We start from the raw sequence: 13436 nt of genomic DNA, 5'->3' as shown, positions 1-13436 counted from the left end.
CACCCACCTCCACCACTCTTGGGCTCTTGAGAGGGCATGTACCATTCAATGGGATCATAAACCTGTGTAATCAACATGTCCTTGCCGTTTCTTTTAGGGCCATGGGAGAGTCAAGCTTAAGTACTGATACCTTAAGCACTTGCATGTAGATAGCTCCCCCTCCCTCCAAAGCACTCACAGAAATGTGTGGATAGTGTTTACTGAGCTCAACAAGCAAAAGGGTAAATAGCAGTTTTCACAGAGAACAGGCCAGGGACAGGAGATATCACGCATCTGTATCTGAAACCTGCTGCAGTCACAGTGCAACAGGAACTAGAAAATAATGCCCCTTTGCAAAACCCCCTGCCCAGGTCTCCCTCCCTCCCTTCCAGTTCAGGAAAGGGACACATGTGAGGGAAAGATTCCCATAAGGGAACTGTCTCAGCCACTCGGATCCTGCTGCCAGGGTGACTCTCAGGTCCTGCACCTGGATAGGCTAGAAAATGGCCAACAGCACTTTATCCCCTCCCCTCTGATCCAAGCTGTGGGCAAGGCCCAATGGGCTCCGGCTGATTCTGATTCTCACAATACAGGCAATCCCTCCCCCTTGCCTGCAAGCTCTGAATGTGCGCATGAAGCTAGGTCATAATGGATGGTATGGTAGGTCCAAGATGGACAGCCAAACACCTGCTGAGCAAATGACAGATGTGTATATGAGGCACCAGCAAAATGAACAGATGTTACAAAGACTTTTGTTGCAGTCTCTGCCCTCAGGGCATGCACCACCAACTTCTGTCACCAGAGGCTGCAAGGCCGGCTGGAGGAATGAATCAGGCTGTGTACAGGGGGAAATAGACAGGCCAGGGGCTGCTTACACCCAGGCTGCCAAGTTGCATGACTGGGGGGTACAGATGGTCACCTGCTGTTTGAAGAAGACACCCCATGGTGCAGCGGAATTGAGAGAGTGGCAACACCAGGATAAGGGAGTTAATGCACATAGTCCTGGAACACTCCATATGCAGTCACCCCATATGCTCTGACCCCCCAAGTGGTTCTAGATAAGCCCTGAAGGGTTACAGGAACATTCAGAATGGGGGGGGGGAGGGAAGGGTGGCCCACGAGCCCATCAGGCCAGGTGGTCACTGGGGCAGCTGGCCCCAGGTTGTCCACCTCCCCATCCCCTCCCACTGGGAGGTCCACTGGAGGAGCTCTTCTGCTTCCCCTGACTCAGGTCCCATTGCAGGGGGGTGGAACAGCCTTGGTGGGGATAGGCAGCCCCCCATCTCTGGCTAGGTGCCTGACATGAGTCCCAGGAGTCTCTGAGAGCCACAAGTCCACAGTCCTTGAAGGGGGAGATGTGATCCCAGGGGCTGAAGGTTCCATGTGGGATGGCCAGCAGTTTTCAGAACCGGCTGTGGTGATGCCTCCCAACCTGCAACCTCCCCAGTCCCTTGGCCCAGAAGCTGCCTCCCAGCCTACAGCTCTCTCAGATGGACATTGGGTCATCCAGCTGGTCAGGTCCTATATGGGGAAGTCCCTGGTTTTGACTCCAGACCCCTGAAAGTGGGATGCTGGGTCAAAAAGCCCCCTACCCCATGCCTCTCCTCCAAGGTTTCAAGTTTGTTGAGTTCAGGCCATGCAGCATTGCCCTTGATCCCAAACTCCCTTCTAGGTTCTGCCACCCAATTCTCAGACCCCCTCCCCGATGCCCCCCCCCCCACCAAGCTTTGCTGTTTTGTGTTAAGCTGAGACATGGGCAGTTTTCAACAGGCTTTCTTTATTAAGCACAGTGAAAGTTTAACAGCCTCAACATTTTAAACTGAGATGCATCTCATCCTCATACCACATGTCCATGCAGCCCCATGTATGCCTCTTGAGTGGGGGTGGGGAGGTACAGGGGAATGGTGCCCAGGCAGACTGAGTTGTGGGCAGCACTGCTTGTGATGCAGGGCCAGAGGAGCACATCATGGCAAGAGACCTATGGACCAATGCCAGTACATAAGCAGTCAACTCCCTCCTGTCCTCTACTCATCTGTTAGGGGGGAGGGGGGAGTTCCTAATCCACATGGATGAGGAGCTAGTTGGCCAGGACTTTGCAGATCTGGACAGCCTGCACAGTGTAGCCAGGGCCACACACATCACCCTTTCCTCCCTCCTTGTGCTACATGTGCTTGTGGTGACAGGCCTGATCCATGGTTGAAGTGCTTCTTCCAGCAATCCAGCTGTCCCCTGTAAGGCATCATGAACCAGGGCAAGAGGAGGTAGGCTGAGCCCCCAGTGAGGACTGGGGAGGAATGACATTACTGATCACAAAATTGGGGACCCTGGGTACATAGCACCCACTTTCCATCAGCCCAAGGAACGAGGAGTTGCACAAGAGGCGAGCATCACCCTCACTGGCCGCATGAAAGTTGGTGGCCCAGTCATGCTGTGGACACCTGGATTCTATATGTGTATGTTTGTATATCTGTATGTATGTGTGTATTCATGATGCCTGGGTTCTTTGTGTGTGTATGTGCACACATTAGCACATGCACACACACAGAACCCAGGCATTTGGTATGCACGTATGCACACTTAGCCAGTGCGGGGTGTGCTCAGTGGGCATGTGCAGGATGGCCAGCTGGTGGCTCATGGCCATGAGGGCACACATCATGATGAACTGCTAATGCTGCAGATGGGCAGCTGTGATGTCCCTGCCAGCCAGTCTAGGGTGGTTTGGCCATTCAGCTCTGCTTGGGAGTCTTTGGCATCTCATTGAGTCTGTGGAGCATGCTTGAAGTCACATGAGAACCCCCTCCTATCTGCTGGGCTTGGGCAATGCAGGCAGGCTTCAAGCTCCACCCCTGTCAAGGGCTCACATGTGTTCTGCTTGATCCCAACGTAACTTTGGATGCTTAGAGTAAAGCTTGAAAGTTAGAGTGCTTCCGGCTCAGCCTTATTGAATGCCTATACTTAGCCACTTGTGAACAAGAGTATTGTTCAGTATAAAAACTGAAATGGTTATAAAAGCTTGTCTTCTCACATTACGTAACTGAGGTTACCTGTGGCATACAACACATAATGAATAAGCCTGTAGTTCATAAGCAACTTTTTTGGCTGCATTTTTTTTACTTTGTATTCATTTAATCATCACTTTGATTGATATATCACAGCATCTTTCCTCCAGATATCTTTAGTACCTTAAATTAATATTAATTCACTTGATCTCAAAATAGCCCTGAGAACTATGAAGGCTTCCTTAATAAACCCCAGTTCCAAGTTTGCGATGACAGACATGAAAGTCTGTGTCAAAAACAGGAATAGGCTTGAGGGCTTAAATCCACTCTGCTTAAATCCAATGTTGAGGTGGAAGGAACATCAAAAGATTATTTCATCCATCCCTTTCCAATGAGGAAGTTACATGCCTTAGTTCAAAGAGATGGGCTAGGATACATGCAGGTAAGATAAGTGCACCTAAAGACCAACACAGGAAATGTTTATTGAATGCATCCAAGAAGCAAGGCTAGGCAGTTTAGGAGTAGGGGTAATTTTCCTAGGTCTGAGAAAAATTTACGGAGAGAGGCAATCTGGGAGCATGAAGAGAAAGGCCTTTTTGTGACTAAAGAGGTGGTTGAATGAACATTATCAATGGCCCGGAAGACTATGGATAAAGATATGGAGTTTGTGATCTGACAAAATGCTTTGCTGAAAATGTGAAAGCTTTGCTGAAATTATATCAGACCTCCTCTTCCTTTTGGCACCGGCCTACATCTTCTATTCCTTCTGGTAACCCAGCTTTGATTCCCCTAATCCAAACAAGGAACCAGTGTCTTGGCATTCCAACCTTTAACAACTCCAAAAGGTAACCTGGGGAAAAAAGGGGCAACACGTAACTGTAAGATTTAAGGCATTTTTGAAGTGGTTTGAACCAATAATTATAAACAGTTGAACTGTTATTTGGAACAATTCAAGTTATTTTAATATTGTTGTGATTCATCTTTATTTTAGTTTTGTTTGAAGTATTGGTATTTGTGCACAATTTCTCACATTAATTCACTGTTATACTGTTTAAAAAATAAAGATTTATTTTATTCAATTGTGATTATTTTTATAAATGTTTCTCTGTAAAAGTTATATAAAAGCCAAGTTTCCAAAGCTGGATGTATGGTCTTCATATTTAACAATGTTCATGGCTCAATTTACTAAGTTTACAAAAAATAATAGACATTTCAGACAATGAAAGCATAGTTCCCACACTTAAAAGTCTTACTGAAAAGTTATGTAAAGCATAAGGAAAATCCTTAAAGTGAAACCATAATTCACATACTTAAAAATCTTCCTTAAAATTCCCGTGAAATATTTCATAAAAGAATCCATGACATTTTCATGGAATATATATTAAAAGATCACAGATTTTACAGAAAACCTCACATCCACAGAAATTTGAGTTAAAAAAAAATGAAGTCAGCCCCAATGCAAGTGGGGAATTACATCTATGTGAAACTATGAATGGTCTACCAATGACTGGGGTGACGTGCATCAGTACCTTTTTACTAGCAGTGCAGGATTCTTAACAATAGCCCCAAAAAACACTCTGCTCACAGCAAATTAGTTACCTATTCACCTGTAGCCACTGTTGTGCTGGTACTGCAGAGCTAGGGTGAATTCTGTAAAATCATCAGAAAAGTGCTCTTTGCATGCAAAATTTCCAGATGCCATTGTTAATCATGGCAACCTGATCCTGTTCCACCAATCAACACCTTTTTTATGAGTTCAGAAACCATCTAGAACAAAGCAAAACAGATCTCCAAAAAGTTCCTCTAGCACAAGGTGGTCTGTGGTGTAGTCACTGTCCTTTTTTTTCCTGCTAGTGCATTGCAGACAGACTGGCTGCTGAAGCTATTGGTTGCCTATACACATGCTACTTTGCATTCTAGATGCAATTAGATTACATCAGAGCAGATTTGTTAATTGAGTCTGCTCCATGGTCTAATTAGAACACTCCAGCATGGTTTCACTAGCATGTGTATAAGCCCCTGCACATTTAAAAATGGCTGCCGGAGCACCTTATCTAAACTTCATCAAATAAGGTTTAAATAAAGCATCCCATGGCCATTTTTAAACCCATGGGGGCTTAATACACATGACAGTGAGACATTTTAATTAGAGTGGCTCTCTAGGAACCGCTTTATTGAAAACACACCCCTCTCCACCCCCAAGCATGTGTATAGGCAGCCATTGTGACTGGCTTGGAAAGCTGAAGCTGTGTACAGCCATGTAAACTGTTTCTCTGTAAGCTGCCGTGAATTTGTGATGGACCAACACTGTGGTGTCTTCACTCTGGTGTCATCTGTACTCACATGCAGCTGTTTGAACATAGCTCCAGCTTCTTTAAAAGAGATGGATTGTGGGTTGGCAAGAGAGAAATAATGGGAATAATTGAGTTGGACTGCATGTATCTTCTGCTATCTATCCCATAATACCCCCCCACAAAAAATCCCATAATGTGGAAGGCAAAGCAATGGAAACAATCATCGAAATTCCCTCGGTAAAGTTTTGTATTTTAGTACAGAGAAAATTCCCGCTGTGTGGAAGCAGTGATTTATACTAAAGTAAGAGCCAACTGGCTTGTGAATACAGTTCCAGCACACTATTATACAAGTTAATGCTTCACAGCTCAGTGTGATTTAGACGATTGTTTCTCAACCAGTGGGACGCGTCACACTGGTGGGATGCAAAGGTCGTGTAGGTGGGACTTCAACTCGTTGTCCGATTGAAAAAATCAAAATTGTTTGCACTCCAGATAGATGACTCAACAGATGTCTCAAACCGTGCAATTTTGACAGGATTTGTTTGATATGTCAATGAAGAGAAAGTGCACAAAACGGTTGGTGAGAAGTAAGGTGCAAAAGGCTGAGAACCGCTGATTTAGACAATACCATACCAAGCTCTGGCTTTCACACCTCTAAGTCCTCCATCCCCCCAACTTACGTTAATGTACCTGTGAATGCCATGGGTACATGATTAGGATACGAGATGTGAATAGTATTATAATGCCCATGACAATAAAATGTATCCTACCGTACATTCAGTATAATTGAGCTAGTTTTCCGTTTACTGTAACTGAGGAATATTAAGATGGAAATAAATTATTTTTCTCCCCATTTTAAGTGTTATTTTCCCCAGTAGACCAAATCAAGGGAAGGGCTTTAGTAGAAATGAGAATCAGACCCATTGTTTTGTTACAATAACCTTCCTCTGAGCATCTATCTGATATTTTTCATTGTACAGAATTTCCTCTTACTGCAGCAAGTATGTTAAGCCTGCCTCCTCATGAATTCCTGTCTCTGATTATATAATAGGCCTCACACATTTTTGAAACAGTGAGCAGTTTGTGACTTCTATATGTTTTTTCTTGCTATTTCTGGATAAAGTTTTTGCTGATTCACTGAGATATGATTCTTTGCATTCACATCCCTATATAACCCAAAGGGCTTCAGAAAGGTGAAATGTTCAAGAACTTTTCCACCGGTGAATTACTTAAATGTTGTCTAACTAAAACCCTCTCACTTTAACTTATTACTTCAACTGCATTTTCATTTTGGATCAAAGTTAAGACTTCTTAAAAGCAATCAATGCACATTTTTACAGAAGCTCTGTGGCCTAAATTCTGACCTCTGATGCAAGTGTCAAAATCCCAGTCTTGCACCAGTGAGCTCATGTGAAAACAGATTTTGGACCATGCCATAAAGGGCGATGAAACAGTCCAGGTGTTTGTTTCTACATTTTGTATCACTTTTTACATTTATTCAAGTGTGCAAGAGCTGTGCAAGACCGTATTTCTTTAATATTTTGTTTTGTTTAGTGTTTGTATTCTGAAAAGTGAAGTTTTCCTCTGACTTCTGCATGCTCATGTATTTGGGCAAGTTACCGTACTTATGGTAGGTTAGGTTTCCGGTAGAGTGTTTATTAGGACTCTCTCAAGCTACAAGATGCATGCATTTGGCACCTAACAATGCTATATTTAGTAGTAGTAGTAGTAGCATTAATATTAGTATTAGTATTATTTGCTGATACATTCAGGAATTTAGTTCACATGTCTCTATATAGTAAACTGAAATTTTAAAACACTGGGATTTCTCTATTACTCCTCCTATTCCAGACAGGTTATTACTGAAAGGCCAACAGAAGGATAGATCATGTTGGCTATCTGTTGCCCTGATTCTCTACTCTGCTGTGCCAGTTATAAGTTATTGTCAAAGAAGTTATGGTGACATAAAAAGGGTGTAATGGAGTAAAAAATCAGGTCCTTCATGTATTAAATAATTCTCTGCAGGTATTTCTTATTTTCCCTGTAATGGCACACTGGATCACCTTAGGAAAATGTTCTAAGTGTCATGCTAGTAACTTAGTAACATTATCAAATATCCATTGGCACTTACATTGAGCAATTGTTATCTGTATTAAGAAGAAATCCCGAGAAAAGGTAGATTGATAAAAAAAAAATCTGTTTAAATAATGACTTGCTACATTAGTGCTCTTTGTATTATGGTAGTCAAATGCTAGTATTATGATCAGTTTACTGGTTTAATTTATTATCCAAGAATGAGATAGGGGGTCTGTTGCTGAAAACTACGGACCTAATTTTCCTTTTACATATAAAATCATATACAAGGGGGAAAAGTCCAGCAATAGAGTAAGAGTAGTGGAATGGAGTTCACACATGGAAGGCTGAATAAAATAATAAAGATATAGCTGACAGAAAGGAGAGATTCATTAATGTGCTAGATATAATTTCAGGCATAGGGCAATTGCATAAGGAAAAGCACACAGTTGTTTACAAGATCAAGAAACCAGGACAATAAAGAAAGCAAGGACAAGAGCATGGGGAGATGAGTAAAAGGCTTAGGCTATGTATAGACATTCAAAAAGCCTAAGGCAGAATCGATCTAAGTTAAACAGTTTTCTGTAAGCTGAATAGTTTAGATTGGTAGTGAACAGAACACACATTCACCCTTTGGTGGAGTGGGAGGTGCAGATCTTATACTGGGTTCTCCCATTTTTAAATCAGTCTATGTGTGGCAAACTTCTGTTCTGTTATGGATATAGACCAATATTGCGTGTTGAACTTCTATTCTGCTACAGGTATAGACAGGTTTCCAATTACTTAGGCTAAGTACAGACAATCAGAAAGCCAGAGGATGAATCAATTCAATTTTCACAGGTTAGTCTAAGCTGCATAGATTGAACCAATAAGCAAGTGAACAGACATTCACTTTTTTTCTGGAAATGCAGCCACATGCCTGCTGTGATCCAGGCCAGAAGCCAGGATGGCACTACAGTACACCTTCATGCTCAGCTGGAGTAGACACCTTTGTCTAAGCCTAGCGCACCCACCTGGTGAAGTGGGGTCTGCAGGGCAGGTGAAAAACATTCCTAGGATGCTGGGGACTGAGAGTTAGCCTGAATCTGGAGGGGAACTAGGACAGAATTTCAATAAACTGATTTAACCTAAATCAGTTAGGTCTGCTACTACATCTATCCAGGTTCATCTTAAACAAGTTTCAGCCTGTTGAAAGTGGTTTATGTGCCCTGAACTTCTGTTGTGTTACAGATTTGAATGAGGTTCTGATCACTCATACTAGTTTATATGTAATTTCTATCCCTAGCATTATGCCAGTAAAAGTAAAATGTCTGTACCTGCTATTAGAGCAGGGCAGGACAAAAGCATCCTGCGGGCTGCATCCAGCCTGACAGGCAATTTAATCCAGATCATGGGCACCCACCAATTAATTGTACCCCACTCAGCCTGCATACCTCGCTCCCACCATTGTGCGTGAAAGGTCCTGATCCAGCCAGCACACCGCTTTCAGGCAGGACTGTTGCTGCCACAGCTGCAGCTGCCAGGGGGCCTGCTCAGCTTCCTGGCCTTCAGTGGCTCTTCCTGCCTCTGCTGCAGTCTGGGCAGCAGGTAGGGAAGTTTAGGGGGTGGAGGGCAATGGGGAGAAGCAGCTGGATGGGAGTGTGGGGCTAGCAGAAGCACAGATCTCAGGTGGGCATGGTGTAGGTGTGAGGGAGGGTCGGTGGTGTGGGAACCGGCCACACACTCCCCCCATGGCACACAGTCCTTGCTACTGTGGGCAGCAGCATGTGGAGGCCCTCGGGGCACTTGTGGCCTGTGCAAACAGTGCTGCCTGGCAGTGCGTGGCTCCTGCCAGAACTGCACATGGCAGCAAGGAGCACAGCCAGGCTGACTTGCCTCTTTTGTGTGGGGCTCCCCATGGTGCATGTACAATTCCCAGCATTCGTGCATCACCAGGGGAAGCTCCATGCAATGGAACTTGCTGCCTTCACCATCACATGCAGCTATGGGACTGCACCAGAAATGGTGAGGAGCCATGCCCCCTGCTTGTGTGGGGGCAGGCAGAGGGGAATGCACCTGGCTTCATCATACAGGGTTTTCCTCTGGTGGCACATGAGTGCCAGGAGCTGCACATGTGCCACTGGGAGCCCCACATGATAGGGATGGGCTGACCTGGGTGTGCTCCTTGCTGCCATGTGCAGCTCTGGCTGGAACTGTGTGCCACCAGGTGGCAGTGCCTGCATGGTCCATGAGCACCCAGAGTGCCCCCCAACCCGTTGCTGCTGCTGCTGCCAGTGGTGAGCATTGTGCACCTTGGGGGGGGTCCCCACAGCACCCCCACCCTTCCACAAACCCCACATACTCACACCCTTCCCCACAACCCCATCCACACACCCTGCAACATACCCTATGCCCCTCCACACACACAGCCACACCCTCAGAACCCCCCCACACACCCTCCCACACCCGATCATACACACATACGGACCCCCAACCACCCCCTACACACTCCCCCCACACAATATACAAGACTAAGACTTTATTTTTTAACTACTATGCAATCATCTCTAAAACACTAAACATGGCAAAATATTTTTTGTAATAAAATTAAAATATGTTATAGTAGATGTTTGACTCTTAGCGTGTGATTTTTTTTTCCCAGTTCAAAGATGGTAACCTCCCCCCCACTTCCAAAAGGAGCATTTCCAGGGGCAAGACAAGGGACTTCCGGTGGCAAAGGTCAGGGGTTAGGCCTGGGACTGCTGGTCCCAAGATAGTGACCAGGGGGTGGGGCACCTGTCAAGGGGCTGGGCTATCCTTGCAGCCTTTGACAGCTCACCAAAACTCATTAAGCGGCCCTTCAGCTAAAATAGTTGCCCACCCTTGACATAAGAGACAGGTAATGAGCGCTACCAAGCCTTGAAAGTTAAGATGAGGAGCTGAGATGTTATCATATAGCAAGCAAAATGTTTTGTAAAATATGACTACAGTGTTTGGCTTAAGGCAAGGGACTGCTTATTTATGTGTACTGATACAGTGCCTAATGCAATGGGAATACAGACACCAGTGGCGGTGTGACGGGGAAAAAAGGGGGTCGTAACTGCCTGGCTACTGTCTCCTGCCACCACATGCAGGTGAAGAGACAACCTTTCAGCACCCCATCTGTTGCAGGCATAAGCATGCAAAGAATGTGTGTGGGTGTGTTATTTGTTCAAATTTTGACTCAGGTTTTGTTTGATCATCTTATTTTGTCATACTGTGCTCAAGTTGATAGATTCTACAACCAGCACATCACAAATGACTGAACTAAATGACCACTAATAAATGTAAAGTAATTTTGGGGAGTAGGGAAATGCTGGGCACTAAGCTCTCAAGCTTGGAGTAGTAAGATACGGGCATGGAATTTGATGCTAATTTAATGTTTCTGAATGTATGAATATCATGTTTAATGAAACCTGCTTTGTGTGTGGGTTTTTAATTTTTTTTTTATACAAAAGTCCAACCATCAAGTTCTGTCCTTAGTTCTTCAACAGGCACCCTTCCACTCAACTCAAAACAAATTCAGTAAAATGGGAAATTTATGACAATGGAATAGACCAGAACTCGAGATTAGATTTTGAGCAGTTTCTGACTGACATTCATCAGTGTCATTCTAGTTGAACGGCACATATTTTTGCCTAGATCGTCAGCTGGTGTACTTATGTGTAGCTTGACTGATTTCAGGGGCTAACTTGATATGGCCCAGCTGAGAAGCTGGCCATCTGCAATTCTATTTTGTATAAAATGTTATTGAATCTGACTCAATATTGGTGCCCGTTTGTTAAATAATTCTGTTGCTTTATTATTCTCAACAGGACAACATTTTTAAAATAGAAGATTCTCATTTTGAAAATGGCCGAGGGAAAAGTCCCTATGACCCCAAGTTGCTGACAGCTTCTCTTTTGATAGGTATGTGCCATAATATAAAATAAATTAGACCAACCTTTACCTTACATAGCCACCAGTTTAATTCATTTTATTTTTCATACCACAGCATTTATAAGAGGTTGATTGTTTATTTCTCAATATCATTCCTGGTTGATTTGGAATATGGTTTATCAAAGTGTTTGGAGTTTTTTTAGAAATAAGGTGATTATATGAAGATTCTGTTTTGCTTTATTTTCCCCAGTTAAAAGTCTAATTCTGTAAAGGTCTGATTCTGCCAAATGTTAATGACCTCCAGTCCAGGCAAGTCAGTAGCATTAAAGGTTCCTCAAAAATTGATAAGCATAACACCTAGGTGATGATTTTACAATTAACAACTTGCAGGGGCCAGGGTTTACCCACATAAAGTCCAGTTAATGTAACTGAGAAGATCACCATTGAAATAAACTTTTTAAAGTTAGTTGTGTTTAAATTAATGGTAGACAAGCATCTTAGGCATCTTAATGGTAGATATGCGTCCAGACATTCAAAAAGCCAGAGGCAGAATTGATCTAAGTTACACGGTTTTCTGTAAGTGGCCCAGTTTAGATAGGTAGCAAACCGAACACATGTTCACCCCTTGATGTGCCAAACTTCTCTTCTGTTAAGGGTATAGACCAGTTTCCAATTACTTCCACCAATAAAAGTGTAATGTCTGTACCTAGCCTTAAATGCCTTGGGTATCTCAACCTCCCCTTTTATTTGAAAATGTGTTTGAAAATCTCAACCTCCCCCTTTATTTTAACATGTAATTTGTTGTTCTCCTGCCGTTGCATTCCCAGATTTTTTTTAAAAAGGGACAATAATGAATATTGTTTCAAGGGAAAAAAAAGTCCTCCCCTTATCTAAGCAGTTAAATCTTCTCAGGGTTAGTCACTGTCCTTGACATATAACTTGGCTCAAGGGAAGTAATTAAAACTTGAGATCTAGTGGTTTGATAAAGTTTCAGTTTCAAGGAGGAAGCAGTAGATTTTTGAAAGTCTGTAGCTCTCTGTCTTGCAAAAATCCTTCAGAAATAATAAGCAGCCTCACCTAGGATATTTTTCTTATTACTTTTCAAACATAGGCAATTGTAGTGCTTTACCCAATAACCATCCATGTCCATTTCTACATTTAGACCAGACATGACTCATAAAAGAAAGCAAGAAAACATAGTCCAGAGTGTGCCTAGTTTCACTGCTTTTAGAAGCCCCTAATGATTGCAGGTGACGAGATGCCCTGGGGACATGTAATTTTTTAAACAAGAAAGAAGCACGCACCTTGCTCCAACTTGCACCTTCCAAATGAAAAGAAAAGAAATCACGTGCCTAAAAGGCCAGTGTATAAATTGGTGCCTGGAGCAACTTTAATTTGTGGCAGGGCTGCTGGAATGACTTGACTATTTACTTTAATATTCAGTAAAGAAAGAAGATGATGACAAGCCAGTATTACATGGTGCATACGGTATGCAACCACACAGAGTCAGCAGGGTCTAGTCTTTCACATTCTTTTTTTTCACTTGGTCCTGAACAAATATGATCTTATTTCTCTTGGCTCTGCTTTAATGTCTTTAAAACATTGTTGTTCTCATAGGCATACTCAGTGCCTAACTGGTTTTTGCTCTGTCATATATTCTTCTTTATAGATCAGAATCCCTGAGCATCTTGTTGGTTGATTGTGTTTCAGGGTTCAGTTAGACCCATGGATTTATCAACACTTTGCAAGAAGTCCTGGGCAGGACCTAGAAATAACATTCCAGGTCCTTGTATTTTAACTACAATACTATCCTTGCCTGTCAGCCATGTTATTATCTTCCTGTGTTACTAATTAAATCACTGTTAGCTTTTTTTACTATAAAAGTTCCCTAGGTACTTTACAAAATGTTGGCCAGATTCATGCTGGTTTGCCCAGTCTTTAGGTCTAAAGCAGAAATGTAAAGCAGGAAGCACAACTTTTACCTTTAGGGTAAAAAGCTGGATAAAAAGCACCCTGTTCAAATTCTCGGATGACACTAAGATGTGGGGGTAAGTGGGCACACTAAAAAGGAAGAATAAGCTGTAATCAGACCTAGTCAGGATACAGGGGTGGGCGGATAAGAACAGGATGGGATTCAACACTGAGAAGTGCGAAGTGATGCACCTGGGGAGGAACAACCGGCACCATACTCCCT

General features: G+C 43.3%; 1 protein-coding gene across 1 annotated transcript in view; it reads left to right on the top strand.

Moving 5' to 3' along the window:
• SEMA3A (semaphorin 3A) overlaps positions 1 to 13436 on the top strand; it is a 165308-nt gene that overhangs the window by 71682 nt on the left and 80190 nt on the right. The window contains exon 4 of the mRNA XM_019543651.1: positions 11179 to 11272. Within this exon, the coding sequence (XP_019399196.1) occupies positions 11179 to 11272 (94 nt within the window). The remainder of the gene's footprint in view (positions 1 to 11178; positions 11273 to 13436) is intronic.

Source organism: Crocodylus porosus, unplaced genomic scaffold, assembly GCF_001723895.1.
Source record: "Crocodylus porosus isolate Cpor-Errol unplaced genomic scaffold, CroPor_comp1, whole genome shotgun sequence".
Classification (NCBI taxonomy): Eukaryota; Metazoa; Chordata; order Crocodylia; family Crocodylidae; genus Crocodylus; species Crocodylus porosus.
The sequence above is the reverse complement of the archived record's forward strand: the minus strand, read 5'-3'. Positions and strand labels throughout refer to the sequence as shown.